The sequence below is a fragment of the Balaenoptera physalus genome, assembly GCF_965194825.1.
Source record: "Balaenoptera physalus genome assembly, chromosome: 2".
In the NCBI taxonomy this organism is placed as follows: domain Eukaryota; kingdom Metazoa; phylum Chordata; class Mammalia; order Artiodactyla; family Balaenopteridae; genus Balaenoptera; species Balaenoptera physalus.
In genome coordinates, this window is record NC_138883.1 from 169,519,694 (window position 1) to 169,542,590 (window position 22,897).

General features: G+C 38.2%; 1 protein-coding gene across 1 annotated transcript in view; it reads left to right on the top strand.

Moving 5' to 3' along the window:
- The window catches only part of GPR158 (G protein-coupled receptor 158), a 329,591-nt gene that overhangs the window by 268,687 nt on the left and 38,007 nt on the right, over window positions 1-22,897 (top strand). The window contains exon 6 of the mRNA XM_082452975.1: window positions 20,381-20,490. Coding sequence (XP_082309101.1) covers window positions 20,381-20,490 — 110 coding nt within the window. The remainder of the gene's footprint in view (window positions 1-20,380; window positions 20,491-22,897) is intronic.

A 22,897-nucleotide genomic window follows, 5' to 3' on the forward strand; every position in this document is an offset into this window, starting at 1 on the left:
AACCTGACAAGGATATTATAAATACATAAAAAATAACCCTCATGAATGTATATTCAAAATTCCCTAACAAAATATTAGCAAATTGGATCTAGAAATAGGTAAAAGTGATAATATATTTTGGCCAAGTGGTGTTTATCTCACAAATTCAAAATTAGGTTAATATGTTTTTAAAATATCAAATAATATAATTCACCACATTAACAGCGTAAAGGAGAAAATTCATATGACCATCCCAAATGATGCAGAAAAAGCATCTGACAAAATTCAACACGTACGTATAATAAAAGCTCTCAGAAAAAAAAAAAATAGAGCTCTTTCTCAGCATGATAAAGGGCATCTATCTAAAACCATACTTAATAGTGAAATATACACTTTTTCCTTAAGATCAGGAACAAGGCATGGATATACGTTCAAGCCAATACCATTCAACATCATACTGGAAGTCCTGGCTAGTTGTAACAAGGCAAGAAAAAGAAAGGAAAGGGTACAAAATGAAAAGAAAGTAGCAATATGGTTTTTATTCATAGACAACATACTTATTTACAATAGACAATCTGAAGAAATGTACAAAACTGTAATGAATAAGTGAATTTGCAAACTTGTAGGATACAAAGTCAGTATACAAAAATCAATTGTTTTATAGATAGTAGGAAACAACTGAAAAATGAAAAAATGTTAATTATATTTGCTGTGGCATCTAAAAGCGCTAATCACCTAGAAATAAATGTGTCAAAAAGTGTGCAGGACATCTACACTGAAAAACTACAAAGTATCACTAAAAGAAAATAAAATTTAATAAACGGAGGCATGCACCATGTTCGTGAATTAAATAGTGTCGATTTTCTTCCATTTGGTCTGTAGAACCATTGCAATTGTAATCAAAACTCCAACAGGCTTTTCTTGTAGAAATTAACAAGTTGATTCTAAAATTTATATGGATAAGCAAAGGATCTAGACTAGCCAAATCAATATGTAGGAAGAACAAAGCTGGAGGTCTTATACTATCAGATTTCAAGAGTTATTCTAAAGCTACAGGACACAATACGGTGTTAACTGGACAAAGGATAGATAAATAGATCAATCAGACAAAATAAAGTAGCCAGAAATAGATCCACACATAGAAGGTCAATTGATTTTTTTACAAAGACTTTGAGGTAATTCAACATGAAAGGTAAAGTCTTTTCAACAGATGGTGCTAAAGCAACTGGATAAATATGTCAGGAGGGTGGGGAAGGGGCAGGGGAGGACACACAAATCAGTGAACATGAAAGAAAAAGTGGATAATTTGGAATTCATGAAAGTAAAAACCTTTGCTCATCAAAAGGCGTCTTTGGGAAGCCTTGGGTTACAGGGAGGGGTGGGTGGCCGGCTGTCCTGGAGGTTGCCATGGCTACTCAGGCATTGCCTTCACTTATAATGTGTTATCATACTAGCTCGCACAAGTAGAAAGTAAAAGCGTAAAGGAAGGGTAACTAACAAAACGATGCCAAGAAATTGTGGTGAAACACATGAACACCTCAGCAGCTATGTTGTGAAGGTTGAGATAAGGTTAAAGGGAACACAGGAACCTTACATGTTGGCCTGGTGACTGCTCCAGTGAATAGCCACTGTTAAAACAACCTGCGTTCCTGCCAGTGGAGGTGCCGGGAGTGGGGAGGTTGATCTTTTTCTTTCCTTGACTTCCCTCTGTTTTGTATGAGAGCCTTGGTCCTGCATCCCAGATCTGCCCTGTTCTTCCTGTTGTGTGTTTTTTTTTTTCTCGCTCCTCTCTTTCCAATAACTGGCAAGTGAGCAACAGTAGTTTGCATATATTTTTTGTCTTACTTTCCCATCAGTTTGAGCTAAACAAACAAAAAACCCTACTGGCCCTTCTTACCTAACTGCTTTAGTGTGACACCACAAAAAAATTCTTGTTTCATCCCACTCACATGGGATCAGTGTCTTTTGTTCCTCAACCCTTAATATGTTTAGGTTGCAGGGGGAGAGTCAGGAGATTGGATGGCAGCTAGAGGTCTGGGTACACATTCTCTCCTCATGCCTCTGAGGGGTTCTCCCTCTCCTGAGCCAAAGTGGATCTGTAACTGTGTAGCTTCTAAAATGAGATAATGTGAAGATGTTTTGAAAATTCAAAAGGCTTTCCCAATACATGGGCAATTTCTATATTTTATATTTGGTATAAAAATACATTTTATATTTCTAATTTAATCTATCTCTATTATTTTTTCAAAGAGCAAACAGATGTCTTTTCCTTTTTTTTTTTAGTTCCTAGAAATAAAAGTAGAGGTGCTTAAGTTAAGGGAAAAAAATCAGTTCATTCCAGTGCAGCAGTCCCCACCCTGGGGCTGGAGGGGTTAGCGATGGTGAGTCCACGGTGTAACGGGTTGAGTTGTGGCTTCCAAAAAAGACAAAAGGTAAGCTCAAAACAGGTCAGAAGCATGCCTGAGACAAATTTTAAAAGCCATAAACAACAAGCATAACACACACAAGAGAAAGGGCCTTTCCTTTATTTCTTTCACAAATTAAGTCAGAGGCTAAAAGCACTCTCATGCCAACGTGAAGCTGGCTCTGCACCGAGAATGTGATAGTCATTCAGTCTCACAGGAGAATATACACTCAATGATTCCATTTCTGTGAAGTTCAAGAACAGCCCAAACCGACCTATAGTCATGAAATATTGTTGCAGATGAGAATCCACAGAACTTAGAAACTGTCTAGACACTGCGGACATGTAGGAGGCCTATCTGACAGCCCTCTGAGGCCTTTGCAGCTACGTGCCCTCACCCCTCCTCTCTGCAGCGAGAGCTGCTACTGCTAGTGAGTCAGCACCAGGCAGGAAAGGTTAAAAATATATCCAATAAACAGTGCTCCTCAGTTATCCAGATAAATAAGCACATATGCGAGAAAATAAATGCAGACTAAAGGCCTGTTTAAGGTCTTGCATAAATTAAGGAATTCTGATGTGACAACACTTCTGGAGAGAGAAAACATCTTTACAAGAAGCAGCAGGAAACAGGCCCAAGGTCTGCGCCTCTCCTTTTCAGCACCTCTTCTAGCATCAGTACCAAAGCCTTTCCAACCTCGGCACCAGCTCTCTCTGGTATCCTGGAGGCTGCCTCACTGAACTCTCCCAATCTGAGCAGTAGACCATGTCCTGAATAGTTTCTTTCCTTCTCCTTTCCATCAAAACTTCCCTATCCTGCACCTATGCTTTCTAGAACTTATTCTATCCTAAGTGGCTTTCAGTTAGTTGTCATCACTCTAATCCTTTCAGATAAATTTCACTAGGGATTTTTTGAAGATATAAAAAGTGATTCTAATGGTAGCTATTTTAGGCACTGTGACAACCAGTAAGAAAAATGTTTTTAAATTATCTTTTTATTAGTGCCTTTAAAATTAAACTATTTATGACACATCCTAGTTATACTTGCCTTATGAGAACTTAGTGGCACATCTTATTCAGTGACTCTTATCAGAGGTTATTCCAAGAGCTCCTGCTTTTCTTTGTGACTTGTTATCATGCTTCTGAGTTTATCTTAATGCATTTAGTTTGTTAAACTTAAGAAGGTAGCTGAATTTGTAGCTAATGATTCCTAAATGAAAACCACTTTCATTCATTCATTCAATTAGCATAAATGGAACATAATGCCTAGTGGAGGAGATACAGTGTACAAATGGTATTGCAATGCAATGTAATATGTTCTGTAATAAAGGAAAAAAGGCTCTGTGAGCACAGAGAAGGGGACTGCTACCTATGGAATACAGAAGAGGCTACAGAAAGAAGTAAATATTTGCTCTCTGGAGTAACAATTAGGGAGGTTGCTGGGAAAGGAATATTCTAAGATTAATGGCACAAATACAGGCATGGAGTTATGAAAGTCTGTGCTTGTTTAGGTCTGCAAAATCTATGTGGCTAGAATATGGATAGATGTAGATGGCATTGGAAGAGAGGACAAATAAAGGATGGTGGGGACATAGAAGAAGGGATTTTGTATGCCATTGTAAGCAATGTAATCTTTATTTAATGAAAAACAGGAAACCAAGAGTGGTTTCTAGGCAGGTGTAAGATATTACCAGATTTATATTTTGGATGGAAAACCTGTAGCAGAATATGGAGTATAACTTCTCTTCACCAAGATAAAGACGTTCTCAAGGTAGCAAGCAAGTAGTATTCCTCGAAACACCTTTATTTCCGTGGCCTTGAGCCTGTGGCATATGGTTCAAAAGACAGCTTTTCCAGGTGATACCCACTTTCCACGTGATCCAGGACACGGCCATGTAGATTTCCTCTAGTCTGAGGAAGGCAAAGGAGTAGAGGAAGTCGAGGAATTGTGAAGTTAGGGTGCATGGAACTGCAGAGGACAATGAATGGCAGGAGTGGACGGAAGAAGGTTCTGTGCGTGGGAAAGACCTTAGAGTTCAGTTCTCGTAGAGACAAGGGTGGAGCAGGGGGCAGAACACAGCAGGAATTTCAAAGAGAGAAGGCCTGTGTCTACACGTAGAAGCAGAATTACCCGAAGAACACTGACTTCAAAGTACTTAGGTTGTGAGGCAGTTAGTAACTTGACTTTTACCAATAAGGAAATGCAACTTTGGATACCAGACAGCTTTCCATTAAAAAGAAGAGGGAATAGAAAGCCCAGAGATAAACCCATGCACATCTGGTCACCTTATTTTTGATAAAGGAGGCAAGAATATACAATGGAGAAAAGACAGCCTCTTCAATAAGTGGTGCTGGGAAAACTGGACAGCTACACATAAAAGAATGAAATTAGAACACTCCCTGACACCATACACAATAATAAACTCAAAATGGATTAAAGACCTAAATGTAAGGCCAGACACTATAAAACTCTTAGAGGAAAACATAGGCAGAAAACTCTATGACATAAATCACAGCAAGATCCTTTTTGACCAACCTCCTAGAATAATGGAAATAAAAACAAAAATAAACAAATGGGACCTAATGAAACTTAAAAGCTTTTGCACAGCAAAGGAAACCATGAACAAGATGAAAAGACAACCCTCAGAATGGGAGAAAATATTTGCAAATGAAGCAACTGACAAAGAATTAATCTCCAAAATTTACAAGCAGCTCATGCAGTTCAATATCAAAAAAACAGCCCAATCCAAAAATGGGCAGAAGACCTAAACAGACGTTTCTCCAAAGAAGATATACAGATTGCCAACAGACACATGAAAGAATGCTCAACATCACTAATCATTAGAGAAGTGCAAATCAAAACTACAATGAGGTATCACCTCACACCTGTCAGAATGGCCATCATCAAAAAAATCTACAAACAATAAATGCTAGAGAGGGTGTGGAGAAAAGGGAACCCTCTTGCACTGTTGGTGGGAGTGTAAATTGATACAGCCACTATGGAGAACAGTATGGAGGTTCTTTAAAAAACTAAAAATAGAGCTACCATACGACCCAGCAATCCCACTACTGGGCATATACCCTGAGAAAACCATAATTCAAAAAGAGTCATGTACCATAATGTTCATCGCAGCAGTATTTACAATAGCCAGGACATGGAAGCAACCTAAATGTCCATCAACAGATGAATGGATAAAGAAGACGTGGCACAAATATACAATGGAATATTACTCAGCCATAAAAAGAAATGAAATTGAGTTATTTGTAGTGAGGTGGATGGATGTAGAGACTGTCATACAGAGTGAAGTAAGTCAGAAAGAGAAAAATACCGTATGCTAACACATATATATGGAATCTAAAAAAAAAAAAGTTCTGATGAACCTAGGGGCAGGACAGGAACAAAGATGCAGATGTAGAGAATGGACTTGAGGACACAGGGAGGGGGAAGGGTAAGCTGGGACGAAGTGAGAGAGTGCCATGGACTTGCATATACTACCAAATGTAAAATAGATAGCTAGTGGGAAGCAGCCGCATAGCACAGGGAGAGCAGCTCGGTGCTTTGTGACCACCTAGAGGAGTGGGATAGGGGTGGGAGGGAGACACAAGAGGGAGGAGATATGGGGATATATTTATATGTATAGCTGATTCACTTTGTTATAAAGCAGAAACTAACACACCATTGTAAAGCAATTATACTCCAATAAAGATGTTAAAAAAAAAAGGACATTCTTTGAAAATGTTGACAATTTAGAGTAATTCCACCTTTGATGTGTTTAAACTATGTCATCTTGGCCAAGTCACTGAACCTTCTAAGCATCTGCATTCAGGAAAATAGATAATCGAGTATGCAATAAACAGTGACAATTACACGTACAGATTCATTTTTTATTATCGGTGATGGTTATATGTTAAACAGACCACTGCAGAACAGGAAAGTGAATAGGAGGAGGATTAAAAATATATTGAGAAATCCATTGGGTAATGCTTACTGACAAATTCTTGAAGAGCTTTTATGGTAACCTACAGTTAAACTTAGATTTTTATTTTCAGCCCTTTATTTGGAACTGAGTAATACGAATGTCTCTTTTCCCAGAGGAGCGAGGCAGTGGATGACTCAGACTGAATCGGGCTGGTAAAGCAGTTCCCTTATCATAGCAATTTGATGTTTATGTTGATTTGCCATCTAGAGAGAATTTATAAAGATCAGGTGTAATCACCTGATGCTCACTTTAAACAGAAAGAAAAAGGATTTTGCATCAATCCTGAAGGAATAAGTGTAGGAGAAATAATTATACCACTCTAGTTGATATAGTGCTTTCACATACATTTTTCCCATCCTGGGAGGGAGAGAAGGGGTTATTAACTCAGCGTTCCAGATGAGGAAGGAGATGGTCAGAATGAGCTGCTCAAGGTCATGCAGTTAGTAAGTAGCAGAGCATTCCCTTTATGTATACAAATGCTAAAATCTTTCCCCTATATTCCTCTGCCTCTCAAGAAATCCATGCTTCTTTCTGCCCAGGGCATTGAGAATTAGTACCGGCACTGGTGACTTCCCCACAGAGGGAGATGTGACTGACCAATCCCAAGCGTGGCTTGTGACTGTAGCTTGAATAATTACTTTTTTAGACTTTAAGTGTGGTTTATAGGACCTGTTGTTTTATATGTTCTGCACACTTTCTTCAACAAATTGGAAAGAATCTTCCGACTCTGAACAGAGAGACAGTTTTTTCCAGTGAATGGTGGATGCAAAAGTCTCAAGGGAAAGGATGACCAACAAAGCTCAGGTAGATAGATGGGCCTTGGCCAAGGGCTAGGGGGCCGCCTTAGGACCAGGAAATAACACACCGAACAAGCATTTTGTGTATTTTCTTCTCGGCTTTAAAAAAGCTTTTGTTTTTAATCATCTTATTATATATTGTGTCTTTTCACCATTTTTTCTCCTTTCTTCTCAAAATACTGTACTTCAGCTCTTTTTCTGTGCACTCTGTTGCATCTTTGTTTCTTTATTGAGGTCTGGGGTTCTTAAGATCCTCCGGTTTCTCTGAGGTCATTTTTCTGTATCTTGCCACCTCCATATAATGCCAATTCATAGATATCACATATGGTACCTTCTCCATTTTGCTCTCAGATCCCCAGTACTTAGAAACAAACCTCCAGACCCCATTGAGAGCCAGGCATTTATAGTGATTACAATGAATGAGTTAAGAATCTTTTCCTACATTTTTTTATTCCTTTATTACAAAAGTAATATATTCTCATTATTTAAAAAAAACGTCAACTAGTACCAAAAGATATAAGTTAAAAAGTAAAAATCCCCCTCTCCTTCCCTACCTCCTCAGCCGCCAAGCTGGCTAGGCTACCCAACGGTAAATAGTCTTAATAGGCCATTGAGTGTGCAGCCAGACGTTCCTTTTTTATGTATATACAAACAGAATCATATTTTAATACTGTTTATGCAACTTTTTTCATTTACAGTTTCTCAAAGATGTTTTTACAGCAACAGAATCAGATCCATTTATTATTTTAAAGTTTACTGTTGTGCATTTTGTATGGATGTAACATGAATTACAGACTTAAACTGTTCCCTCTGGGTGGAGAATGTTTTCGTTGTTTTTCTGTTACACACAATGCTTTAGTGAATATTCCTGGACATACATCTTTGCATATTTTGTATGCATGTATATGTAGAGCATTTTTCTAGAAATAGAATTCTTACTGCATTTTATTAGGTATTGGACGCTTTCCTCACCCTTCCCGGTCTTGGTCTGAGCTGTGGTTATCCCAGGTCCATGTGTGGCTTGCTGCTGGGCTGTAAATGGTTATCAGCAGCTCTTAACCCTTGCTAAGTTAAAACCACCTGCAGAGCATTTTAAAAAAGCAAATTATTCAGGCTGTGCCCTGGAACTACTGAATCAAAGTTTTCAGAAGGGAAACCTGGGCTTTCATATGTTTTAACACCACCATAGGTGATTCTAATGTTGAAGACTGCTGATTTGGTTTCTGGTTTCCATTTTTTCCCATGATTATGGCTGTACTTTCTCTCTGACTCAGTGGTTCAAACTCTGGGATGTCACTCTTTCCTTTCACAATTTCTCTTCATGAATTACCCCAGTTTAGTTTTTTAGCATTCATTTCCCCATTTGTTAACTACATTCTTTTATCTTTAGTTATAACTTTCATTTCTTTTTATTTGAAGATTATTTTTACCCTATAAACAACATTATTCAATTTAAGCCCTCCTTGTTTACCACCATGAATAAGCTGGTCAGAGTCCTAGGGCACCAGGCATTCGACGACATTCAGCCTCCGTCAAAGACCACTGTCCTTACCTGATTACTCTATCTTTCCTACATAATGGCAGAGCAGACAGTAACACATAGTGATAACTTGGGCTCCAGACTTAGGCTCAGTTTAAACCCCAGCTCTGCCACTTATTGGCTGTGTGACCTTGTACAAATTCCTTAACTTTTCTGTGCCTCAGGTTTCCCACAGGTAAAGTGGGTATACTAATGCCTGCCTGAAAGGATTGTGGTAAGGAACAAGTAAGTTGTTCGGTGTAAGACACTTTAAAAGTAATTGGAGTATCGCAGGCACTCATTAGATGCTGTTATTTTTATTATTGTCCAGCTCCCTCCTAAAAGATGACAGACAGACCTCTGAGTGGCTTCCCTCTCGGGTGCAGGTTTCCTCTTTCTTTGACTTCTTCATCTGGTTATACATTGCCATCTGCTTTCCATCTTCCAGAATTTTGTTGATAGCTATTGTCTGTTGTCATTTTTACTCATACTCTCTTTGGCCTTCAGAGTTTTACAGTCATTCACTAGAGTTTCCAGAAGTAACAGACATAAACATGTTCAATCTGCCAGGTTGAACATGAAAGTCTTCATTCTTTGTTAGTCACAGTTTAAACATAGATATAAATACTTGAAAAGATCCAAATTATTTCTCCCAGTGCACTGTGACCATATCATGTTTTTCTTATTGTTTAAAAATATTACAACCAAAAAAGTCTTTTCTCAGCAGCATCTAGTCATGAGCCATGTGCAGTAATCTCAGAATTATGAACTTGATGATGAGTTAGACTCCGCTGGAGAAGGCAGACTCGGTAGATTTCTTTTCATCTTTTAAAAATGTCTTCTTTAAAATTATTTCTCACATTATTCTTTCTCTAAATGCATGCCCTGGGTATTTAATGGCTTTTTGTTCTATACTCTTCTTATATCATTTGCTTTGAACACAGGTAGATAATAGCATTTTTGATAATTTCAAAGTAGGGTCTCCTTTGGTGGTAGATAGCTTCTAAGGTGGCCCCAACGATCCCTGCCTCCTGGTATTCACAGCCTGTTCAGTCCCCTCCCTTTGACCACCCTGTTTCTAATTAATAAAACACATCAACATTGAGAGCATGTCACTTCCGCAGTGAGGTTACAGAAGATTATGACTTCCGTCTTGCTAGCAGACTCTCTTTCGGGCTTTGATGAAGAAAGTTGCTGTGTTGAGAGGTCCCCATGGCAAGGAACTGAGAGTGGCCTTCAACCAACAACCCGCAAAGACTCAGGGCCTCGGTTTCCTCATCCTTCAAGGAACCAAATCCTGTCAACAACCACATGAGCTTGGAAGTGTATCCTTTCCCAGCTGAGCCTTCAGATGAGACCCCAGCCCTGAGCAGTACTTTTGTTGCAATCTCAGGAGAGACTCTGAGACTGGCAAAGCCTAGATTGCTGACCCACAGATACCATGAGATAATAGATGTGTTTTTTAAGCCACTAAGTTTGTAGTAATTAGTGATGTAGGAATAGGTGATTAATACACCTGGCTTCCCCTGCTTTTACCATCATACTAATAGCTCTGTCACTGCACTAAGGACACTCAGTTTGCCTTCTCTGTTTCTTTCCTTTCCCTATGTATTCCATTCTGACGTGACAATATTCAGAAGCTTCTTTTCATTTGAAGATAAATGTATAAGAGGACTAAACAGATTGTTGATTCAAATGTGAAAAATATAAAAAGTAATTTGCCTGTATTAAGAATAAAACTGACATTTCTCCATTTATCTGTGGTTTATTAAGTGCTTCCATAAATACTATAGGAGTTTGCATTATTTTCATTTAACTGCTGAGGAAACTGAGGCCCACTGAACTTAAGGTATTGATACTTGTCCCAGGTCATGTGTCTAATTAGTGGTAGAGCCCAGACTTGCCCTTAAGACAGCTAACTCCAAATCTCTCTTTTGATCCTTTGCACCAGGCTGCCATCTCCCTCCACCTGACTTGTAGGCAACTCATATATTTGCACTATTTGACAAATGAAATTTTTAAATTTCCTTTTAAATTTTTTTATCTTATCAAATCTCTTCTCCTGCCATATACATATGGCATATATATTTTGAAGCAGGTGTATCATTCTGACAGCAGTCACAGCAAAAATTTCTAAGATACATGTTACAAATATTTTTATTCTGAATTAAGTAAACTCTCCCAGTTGCTAATGGCCTTTCGTTACTATTCTATTTACTGACTCTTGTACTATTTTTGTCCATTATACAAAAAAGAAAAAAACCCCAGAATCATTAAATCACTGATCATATTCAGAGCTCATTTGTTTCTGAACTTGTCCATTTCTCAAGAGATGTATTTTTTACCTCTCTGCCAATTTATTAGCTCATAGATAAACTGCATCTTTCTTATAGCCACATTTTAGGAGAGGACCCAGAAGGTTTAATTTTATGCCCCTGCTATCTGCATGGATTAAACTAAAAGATCCAGTTATCCCATGCTGTCTTACTATTTACTGAGTCCCTGTAGCAGATATTAGGATGGTTTCTTATTTAAACTAACCTTTTTTTCTAATTATAGAAATAATTTAAATACTAGGAAGTACATGCATACATAATACTGAAAGCAGAGAATCATTGTCAAGACCATTAACTTTGTGAGAGAGATATATATATATATATATAAATATATATATATTGACATATACACACATGTATATACATTTATATTTATTCAAAATCATCCTTGCTTAATACATATTTACAGTAAGGTTTTGAACTGAAGCCTAACAAGAATTTATGCCCATTTTAGAAATATGAATTTTTTCATAGTAACCAAACAAAACCAAAAAAAAGTTAGCTATGATGCTTTGGTCATAATCTCACCACTGTGCTCACTAATGTGTTTTTCTCTCAGAGGAACATGCAGTTTGCTCATGAGAGCATTGCAAGAGAAAATAGGAAGCAAAACCATAGCTTCAGATTTTTTGTTTCTTTTTTTGTTTGTTTTGCTTTTTTGATGATTATAGAAAGTATAATTTTTAGCTGGACTTCTTAATAGGAACAAACAGAACAATACATTTTCCTGTTGGCTTTTATGTGTATCCCCTTTATGCCCTGTTTTCTGGAATAAATTAAGGATGTTAAATTAAGAATAATAAGCAGGTAATAGGTATACTTTTACTTATGTGTGTATATATATGTGAACATATATATATTCATGTATACAAATACATTTTAAGCATAACCAATATCATACTGTGAATGTATTTTATGCACTCCTTGTTTTTTCACTTAACATAAATCCTGAGAGAGTTCCTGTATTCATTAATATTTTTCAGAGCACGATTATTAAGGATGGTATAATCTTCTATCATAAGTCATGTACCATAATTTATTCTTGACCAAAACATGATTTCTTTTGAACACATAAACTGAGGTTATAAAAGTTTAAAACAAACAGTCATTTGTTTCTACATGTATTGTTTGTTAGGATAGGGTATTTCCACCAAGTGCCTTTTCTTGTGGAACAATGGGAAGACAGACTAGGGAAGCTCCCTGTACTTTCTAGCTGCATCTTCTTTGTGCCCTTCTCTCCACCTTGCCGCGTCTTTCCGCTTTTCCGTGGGGAGCTGAGCATCACATTTCTGAGTGCTGCATCCTGGGAATTCTAACCTGTGAATGGATGGAGAAGAGAGGAGCTGATGGGGGAGGGGTGGTGATGAACTGGAAGGCCCCAGGACTGGCTGATGGAGAAAGAGTTCCTGCATGGTTAGGGCGCAACCCAAAGTTTTCAAATGTGTTTGTTTTGTTTAGTAAAAGCCTGTGGGTCTCAGAGCTAGAGCCTGACAAGGAGTGTGAATGAAAATCTTTCTCTGTTATCTTTGGGCCTTCAGATCTTACTCTGGTCCAGGGAATGAGGCATGTGGTGTTTTATTTAAAAAGTGCTTCTTAGCTCTATGCTGTCTATACCAAGCAGTGAGTAGACTCACTCCTGAGACTGTGGGATGTTGTCATCTTTGCCTTTAGTTTTTAGATCTGTCACCCTTTAATTTCTTTTCTTTTTTTTTTTTTAGGAGTATTACATTGGGAATTTTAGAGGGGCTGTGGCATATCTCATCTGTCACAATAACCCCAAAATGTTCTTTGTATGTATTAATAAAATTTTTAAGTTATGTATTTTATATTTTTAGTCTATTATTTTATATTTTTAGTCTATTAATTTATCCCTTTTTTGTTGCTTTGGAATAATAGAGCCAAGTGCAAAGTAATAAGTTTTAGACCATGGTTGTGTAAAGTCTTAATCACACCCATAGACCCCTTCATGTGTGTAGTAATTTGTATTAAGTATTTTTCTATTTTTTGTAGTTTGAATCCAACTTTAGATATTTAGTTAAACATTTACAGGACATGCATTTTCACCCTAAATAAATTTCCTGTGGATGGAACCATATGTCTTGCCAAATACAGAAAAAATAATTTAGAATACATTCAAGGACTTTGAATCTACTTATTTTTAAAGCAAGTCACGTATAAAAGTGCTTTAATATACTTAGTCCTGCCTAAATGATTCATTTCCAGCCTCCTAGTTCAAAAGATAGCAAACCTGGGTAGATCAAGTACTAGGTTTTAACACTAGGGATTTCCAAGTATTACTTTTGTGGACTGTCCTCCATCAAGATGAGATATGAGCGTCATTCTCCCTTGTTCAATAAGGAGTGTTGGGAGCACAGGAAACTTAAGAGGGATGAGTGGGCCTGGAAAATATTTGACTAGCAGGACTTTTCCTTGTATGGAATAGAAGGAAATTGTAGATGCAGTAGAGAAAGTCCTTAAAGCCCCAGGGGTCCCTCAGATCCTTATCAAAGGGCAACTTCATCAACAAAAGTCTCACCACCGGCATCTGTCCCCGTGCTTCCATTACCCAGGAATCTTTTTTTATAAATAAAACTGTTCACACACACCAACAGAAACCCCAACGCATGTAACACCTTCTTCACCTATAAAAGTGGTTTAATTCACAGCCAGTTTCACTGAACTGAAGCAAGTAACACTTGACGAGTCAATTAGGAAAGTAGAACTGCTGTGTCCAACACTATTAGGAAACTTGCTCAGATCTTTAAAATATCAGGCCTAAAACAGGTGCTTCACATCTTTCAGTGTCAGAGCTTTGGGTAAAGCACCAGACTGTGCTGACTGCCGACGGTTCCACCTTCTAAACATTATTCTTCCAGAAGCACCAGGCCTTGTACTTTCTGAGCAAACATAGCAGAGGTCAGTTTTCTACCTCTGGTGTTGTGTCTATATTTGCAAAGGAAAATTATTTTAAAACATTCTTCTATTTTGTACATATTTGAAAAGACTAATAGTCTTTTCTCTGTGATTCTCTTTTCTTCCTCATTCATTGTGTTCAGTGTCCAAAAGGTATAAGCAATCAAGCTGACTTCAAAACTAGCTTAAAAAATCACATTTGATGAAATGGGTGGATAATCTGTGCAGATTTGTTTGGAATGAGGGGAATGCTTGGAAGGCTGTTTCCAAAACAGCAATACTTTTAAAAATCACAATGCCTAGAGCATCCCACCACTAAGATCAGCTGGTTGAATTTTGTAAGCAACTGAAGAAACTTCCAGTGTTGAAGGGCCAAGTTGTTAAAATGCCCATAGGGGTACATCCACCTTAGACCTTCACACTGAAGGCTTCCTCTCAACGAGACTGGGGGAAACAAACCTCTAGGCAGAGTATAGTGAGTTCCCAAGAGGCAATATTAAAGGTAAAAGAAAACCGGTGGTTTTGCTGTGACCCGTTTTCTCTTGCTAGCCCCGAATGTCTCTTTTTCTCTCACCCCACCCTCCTAACCCTAACAGTTTATACACTGTGCTTATTCGCCCAGCAATTGTGCATGTTCTTTGGTCCGTAGATGGTTCGCTTATATCCTGCTTCTCACACATTAAATAAAATATCTTTATATCTATCATTAGCCTCTGGTATTGGAAAGAAAACGGGAAAAGTTTTCCCTTGAAATATGTACTTTGAAAATACACCTTAGGCAGCTCTTCCAGTAAAGGAATTTTTTTTATGGGTTTCCTATTTTGATAACCATAGGCAAATCAGTGAACCCCATTAAAATGAAGTCTCTATCTTTAAAATGGGGATAATAAAGTATATCTTGGACCTTAAATATAAGTAACGTGTCTAGCACAGTGATCAGCGGGTGGGCCTGAGCAGCTATTGTTGTCATTTGTACAGAAAAATGACAGCTCTTAGTATTAGCAGCATCATTCATAAATCTTCAGCTCAGTGGCTTAGTTTTTCTTCATTTCTTCTCCTACCAAGGTCTGTGATGAAATTTGCTATTAACTTGGCATTTGGGAGGAGGTATTTATTTTACAATAATTTGTTATACATTTATATACATTATATATAACAAGAAAAGGTTAAATATAGGGATGTGAAAAACATTGAAACAACTTAGCCTTGTTTTTGTTTTTTTCTCATTACAGATTATATTAACTAATACAAAGCTAGATCTGAATGGAATGTCTTACAGGAAACTTACACTCCATATATCCAAAAATGAACTTACTGTCTTTTCTCCTTCTTCACTTCCTCCCTCCTCTCTCCCTCCCTTCCTTTTTTAATCTCATTCCTCCCACATTGGGTTACCTCCTATTACAACGTACAGTACTAGAGAATAGGCATGCAATCATGAATAAGGCAGTTACAATCCCTGCCCTCGTGTCTTACATGCTAGTAAGACACATTCAACAAGAGAATTACAGAAATAATTATATCAAAATAGATTTGACGAGTGTGATGAAGGAAAGCTCAGAATTCAGTACAATACCGTGCAAGCGAGATGGAAACCTGACTTGGTCTGGGGGTGCTGGGGCGCATCGTGGATGCCAGCCCTGACCTGAGACGTGAAGGACAAGGTGGGAGTGGGGAGAGTTTTAAGCAGAGGTAACATAATTTTTTCAACTTATGCATCTTTTTCTTTTATCTGTTTCTTTTCAAACACAATCATCCTCCCAGTCATCCAGGCTTAAAATCTTTACATTATCTTTGACACTTTATTCTCTTTTGCCTCAACAAATAATCAGTTGCTCAATTTTCTTGATTCAGCATCATCTTTTCCTCTATTCCCATGCGTGACTGAATTCCCATTCTCACTGTATTTGTTACATCTTTCTTTACCTTTTTCCTATAGCTTTATTTTTTCTTTCATTCAACGAATATATCTGAACATTTCCTGTGTGCCAGGACTCTGCTAGCGCCAGTGTTACAGAAGTGAACACGATAAACATGGCTGTCATGGCGCCTACAATCCGACGTGGTGCCATGGGTCCAGTGCTGCCATAAAGCAGGGACAGTGTCCTAAACCACAGGCAAGGCTTCGTCCTCCTAGAGGAAGGGATATTCAGGCTGAGGCCTGCGGGTGAACAGGAGTAAGCCAGGTACAGGTGAGACTGTGGGGCTGTGTAAGGAACGTCCAGTGAGAAGGGACAGCATATGCAAGGATTGGAGGGCTTGGGTGGAGGAAAAGCAATGATGTAGTAAAGGCAGGCTGCTGACAACCAGCTCGAATAATTTTGACTTTTTCGTGGGAGCCAGTGAAAGGTTCTAGGCAGGAGAGTGAGGTGTCAGAAACATCACCCTAGCTGCCGTTCGGGAGCTGGAGGAACGAGGAATGGTGGAATAAGATAGAAGAAGAGGGAAAAGGCTGGTGGGAAAGATGATGGATTGGGATTGTTTTTCTTTTTTCCAACTGGTCTTCTCACCTTCACTGTCTTCTCCTTCCATGGGCAGCCAGTCTTCTTGCATGCTCCTACCAGAGTAACTTTCTGGAACACACTTCTGATCTCAACTCAAAGTTTAATGGCATGTCTTCTCTTGGAATAAAATCTGAATTCCTCACCCTGTTATTCACAGTTTACAGTGAACTGGCCGCGTCTCTGTTTTGAAGCTTGATATTCTACACTCCCCTGGATGTCTTCCCGCTGTGTCTGTCTGTACACTCCACACTCTGAAGCAGCCCCACAACCATGGCTCTGTCTCAGGCCCCCGTCCTCTTTCGTCTTTGCTTCCATACTTAAACCCACTCCTCCTTCATGCGCTCTCAGACGTCCAGCCTCCCGGGATAACTTTGCTTGTTTCCACTGAGAGAAATTTCCCTTTTCTCTGAATCCTCAATATGGTGCAATTCACGGTATTATGGCATTTGTCATCTCCCCACATGGTAGAACTATTTGGAGAGGCAAGCCAGTGCAGCTCTTATGAGCATGAACTCTGGAACCAAACCACCTGGATTCAGATCCCAGATCTGACACTTCCTAGCTGTGTGGCCCTGAGCATATCACTTAAATCTCTGTGCCTCATTTCTCTTCTATAAAATAAAAGTCCCTACTTCATAAGGTATTGTGAGGATTAAATGTGCCAGTAATGCAAAAATGTATAATTTAGTGTCTAGCAATAATGCTGGATAAATACGTGGTATGATCATACCAGTATTTTTATCATTTACTTGTAACATCCACTCTTCTAAATGATAACTTGAGGACCTAATCTGCATCGGATTTACTTTTATGGCTTCTAAATCCCTTACTGCCTCACACAAAGTAAATAAATAGTGAACGTGTAAGTTAGAGTCACAAAGACCAGTGAACCCTAATGGGACTTTTCAAATAGTTTATTTTGAAGATAATACTGTATTCATTAAATTAACTAAAATGGATCACTGAGCAAATATTTTACATATAAATGTAAAGCACACCAGATTTTACATTTGATTCAGGGAGAGCCCCCTACAGATAACTATAATATAAGGTAGAAAAAATATACAGTCCAAAAGTGATTATAGGAATTCAAAAGGAGTGGCTAGAAGCATTAGTAAAGAATTCATTGAATTCATGAGGTGCAATTACACTGCATTGCAGGGGTAACTTTTAGAACAAAGCATTCATAAATCAACTCTCATAATAATATTAGCCAATACTTACTGAATACTCACTGTAGCAGACACTATGTATATCGCACTGAAACTTCAGAACAGTCCCATCTGCAAGTATTATTGTTGTGTTCATTTTACAAATGGGAAAACTGAGGCATAGCAAGACAATGTCTGTCAAAGTCATACAACTAATAAAGAATAGAGCCAGGATTGGACCAGGGAGACTGGATTCAGAGCCTGTATTCTCCACCACCACACTGCAAAATTGAGAGTTCTACTTCACTATTTGCTGAACTATTTCTAATATGTTTTATTAAGTTCACTGGAGTTTCATTTTCTATTACTTTTTAAACTTATACCTCATCCAGGGAAGTTGAAAAAAATTGTTATTCTTTCATTTATTTCTGACCGACTCAATCTTTCACTTACAGTAACAAGTTCTCAGATTCTTTATCTGTGAAATAAAAGTTTGAAGCTATATCAATAGTTCCCAAACAGTTCAAGAGGAGTTCTTTCTTTCAAAATAAAAAAATCATGCAGACGTCTGTAGTGTAGTTGTTCACCTTTGCTTATTCATTCTCTTAGTTGTTGCTTGTTGTGAAATAGAAAAGTTTGCAATGAGTCTCAGGCTTTTGCAGCCCCCAGGAATCCACTGTGCTGGAATAATCTCTAAAGCCATTTCTAGTGGAAATATTTGAGATTTTATATATTCTAGACTTTAGGGTCCTATCTCTCTAGTTTCTAATCTATCATTTCTCTCTGCCATGAGAAGGAACACTTATGCTTCCCTAATCCCTTAATCTTATATCAAGTTTTCTCTATTTTTCTTTCCCATAAGTTTTCCCTTCTTCCTTGAGCTCCGATTCCTTAGTAAACAGTACAGATTAATTTGCAGAACTCATAGTAACCACTGGACCCTTGTGCATAGGAACTATGTCTAAAACTTATGAGCTAAAACTTAGAATACAAAGTTACAGAATTTTAACTTGTTTTGTGAAAATAGAAAATAAAAGAAAGGTTTTATATCAAGTTTTGGATGCAGTTTCCTGGTAGATTAAATTCTGAAATCAAATCTTTATCTCTATCTTCAGCGTAGACTTAGTGAATTAGAAAATTAAGGACAAGTACTATATACACACAAAGAAACATTATCTCCTGTCCACGTCTATTTTTTACCTTCTTCTCATTTCTTCCTGACACTTTTGGCCAGTCTTTTCCCCAGTCCTTGAGAATTTAATCATAATGGTCTTGTCAATGCTTAATTTAATACTTTTATATAGTAGAAATATTAGAGAGATGCCAGCAGAGAGTTATAGGTAATGTCATGCTTGGTACGGCTGGAGAGTGGGGCTCCATTTGTCAGATACCAGCAAGAAAATGTCAGCACCCACCCCATCTCCCCCAGCTATGCTCTCTGTTTTCCAGTATTCACATCTTTGGGATGAAAAACCAAAATGACACTTGAGATTTTAGGAGTGGGCATACTTTTCTGTTACAGTGACCTTGTGCTCAGCAGAGTCAGTTCAGGCCAGCTGCTCCAGCAGGAGAGTGCAAGGCCACGTTTTTCAACGGCATTAATCCTTTAGCAGGTCCAAACCATTTCCTAGTCAATGAGGGCTTGCTCAAAACCACGCGGTAGCAGACGAAAGGTCGTGCATACTGTGCTTTCACAGGACTTTTGACCATCCCCCGGAGTTGGCCACTTGTTCCTTTGTGTCCCATGGAACCTGCACAGATGTTTATCACAGCACCTATACTGCTTTGATGCAATTTCTTCTTTATTTATTTATTTATTTATATTTTAAAAATTTATTTATTTTATTTTATTTTTGGCTGCGTTGGGTCTTCACTGCTGCATGCGGGCTTTCTCTAGTTGTGGTGAGCGGGGGCTGCTCTTCATTGCGGTACGTGGGCTTCCCATTGCGGTGGCTTCTCTTGTGGAGCACGGGTTCTAGGTGCACGGACTTCAGTAGTTGTGGCACACGAGCTCAGTAGTTGTGGCTCGCGGGCTCTAGAGTGCAGACTCGGTCGCTGTGGCGCACGGGCTTAGTTGCTCCACGGCATGTGGGATCTTCCCGGACCAGGGCTTGAACCCGTGTCCCCTGCATTGGCAGGCGGATTCTTAACCACTGCGCCACCAGGGAAGCCTCCAATTTCTTCTTTATATGGCTTTCTTCCCTTTCTTATTGGCCTTTGTACCCATAGCATCTAGTATATTGCCTGGCTCATGATAAATGCTTAATTAATATTTGTTGAATGAAAACTCTGGAGTGAGAAGCGAGGAGCTAGTGAAGTAATGGAGCCAAGTACTAAGTGAGGTAATAAACACAGAGTGATAGATGATGGGGGGATGGGGTGCAGTACAGGATACTCCTCTTAGGATATTTCAGACAGGGGAGAGGTATTGCCGGAAGTGTGGCGCAGGAATAGGCGCGGCTCCAGCTGAGAAAGGCAGTGGAAGCTCGCCTGGCTGGCCCATCTGGGGAAGTAAAGGAGAGTGAAGCTTGGACATACCAAAAATTTAGAGGCAATTGCTAGAAACTCCTGAAAGCTAGAATTAAAGACTTTAGATCTGATATGAAAACAATAAGGAGACTCTATAATTCTTTGTTTTGGACAAAGAATGATCAAAATAATATTTTAGAGTTTTATTCAAATAAATACGTTCTCATGTCAAAATTCATAGTATTAAACATCAGACTGTGAAATACTGATTTTAATCTGTGGGTCATCAGCTGATCCTGAAGGTCTCTTTCTTTCTCTTCTCATCCCACAGGTTGTTATTTTGTACTTTGAGCCAAGCACATTTCGCTGTATTCTCCTAAGATGGGTCCGTCTTCTCGGTTTTGCTACTGTTTATGGAACTGTCACTCTCAAGCTTCACAGGTATATTATGTTTTATTAGTTTTCATTCCCATGGGAGGATCAAAGTGTTTGGCTTAGCATGTAATTGCCAGCTCAGTCAGCCACTTAAATGGTTAAATTTCAGAAATTTAGATAGGAAGATGATATATATTTTTCCTTTTTAAGACAATATCTTTAGGATACTCTAGGAAAGTCTTTAATACAATTGAATTTGAACAACATGCTTTAATAGACTGTGCCATTGGTTATGGAAAGGTTAATTCTGAATAAAAAATAAATTTAGAATGAATGTGAAACAGTATTTACTAGCTAAGAACAGGAAGAAATACAAAGACAATACAGCTGAAATAATAATCCAAGTCCAGAGCTACCAAAGAATCCTGTATAGTAGAATTCAGCAATATGCTTAGCTGACAAAAGCTATTGTCCTCCATTCCTGAGTTCCACGCCCCAGGGTAATCCCACTGATATTCTTTGGATGAATTTCCAAAAAATAGTATTCTTGGTTTCCCTCCTTAACCAGTAGGCTCCAGTGATTATCAACCTTATAAATTGGAGAACACTGTAAATTCCCTTATACTTTAGTTTCAAAATCACCTACTTTTAAGAAGTATATGATAAATACTAGGAAGAAAGAGGCAATAAAATAAATTACCTATCCAGAAAGGCTGGGGATAGCTGGAAATGATTCCAGGGCTTTCCCTTGCCTCCTCTTTCCAAGTTTTCTCAGCGTAGTGGTGCCAAAGAGCATAGGAGATAAAATATAAATTTCTCCTGCAGGATAACACTGTAGTTCTATAGAGGAAACCTTTTACGCTGATCAGCTTTAAAGCTGTTTTAATGGTCACAGTAAGCCATTCATATTTTCATGCTAATTTGACCATAAGTATTTCTCAATAAATGTATCTTGATATGACTCATAAAACAGTTTATCTTAGATGCCATAACATGTGTTATATTTGTCTTTAAATGCCACCCCTTCACCCTTTCTTGAAATGTGATCATTATACTCTCCATTACACAAGCATCTCCATTTCTTTTACTATTTTTTTGTACTTATTTTAATAACTGGGAATGCTCCAGATTATCTTTTTGGAACAAATGTAAATGTCTTTAACTCTCAAGATCCTTTCTTATATATGTCATATAGTACAAAGTTTATTGGACTGGACTTCAGGAGGTCCAGTTTAAATCTCAGTTTAGCCTAGGAAATCATAGCCCTCTATTTACTACAAAAAGAAATGATTAGACTAATCTCTAATGGTCTTTCTGATGCTCACTTTATTCTTTCCACATCACAGCACACTTTGCTCTTGTGTCCTGTTCTTTAAGTACTTTCCGGTTTCCATTCCTTATATGATAACTGTTTTTCAGCTGGTGCTTGCTAAAGGAAATGAGAAATCATTGACAGCCTATAATGGACAGTGAGACTTCTGGAATTCCCAAAAGAATGGGTGGCCTCTTGAGACTTGAGAATGATCTCTCTCCTTATGAGTCTAGCCCTTAGCATCTATTGGGTCCTCTATTATATGATACAGTTTGCTTATGTAATTATCTTCTTCATTTTTACCTAATTTACCTTCTCCTTGAAGTGAGGTCATTCACAAGTGAATCCCATTCACAAGTGAATCCTTAGCACAATGAATGACACATGGCAGGTGCTTAATGCATAATAGTTGATAAGTGAATGAATGAAAATGTCAGATGTAGACTTGGAAGCTGCTTCCCACAGTTCCCTCCACACATAAAGCATTCCTATTCCCCTGACTCACTGTGTACTCTCAAGTGCCTGAAATACATGACACTGCGGTCTGTGAGAGGCTGTTTGTGGGACAAGAACACAGTATTAAATAACACTGAATCACAGAGTAAGAAAATTCCTTCCATTCAGGTTTTCTTTCCATCCCTCTGATTATTTCCAGGAGAAAAAATAGTTTGGAAATAGTAGGTCTTTAACACCTGCCGAACAGGTGTTGCTAATTTTCCTTTACCACGAAGAGTGGATCAAGCTTCAGGCTCAGAGCTTCCCACTGCAATACTATCTAGATGTAATTTATTGTCTTTATTTCCCTGTATTTATTTTCATAGTTACATTCTATTTATGGATTACCTACCAGTTTTTCACTGAAAGTAGCAATATAAAGTTTTCTTTAAAATATTTTAAAGATTTTTTTTTTGATGAGGACCATTTTTAAAGTTTTATCGAATCTGTTACAACACTACTTCTGCTCTACGTTTTGGTTTTTTGGCTGCAAGGCATGTGGGATTTTAGCTCCCCGACCAGGGATCGAACCTGCACCCCCTGCATTGGAAGGCGAAGTCCCAACCACTGGACCGCCAGGGGAAGTCCCTTTAAAATATTTTAAAGCAATAAATAGAAGTTGATTTAAAGAAAATATTAGTTGGTACACAGATACAGGCAGAAATC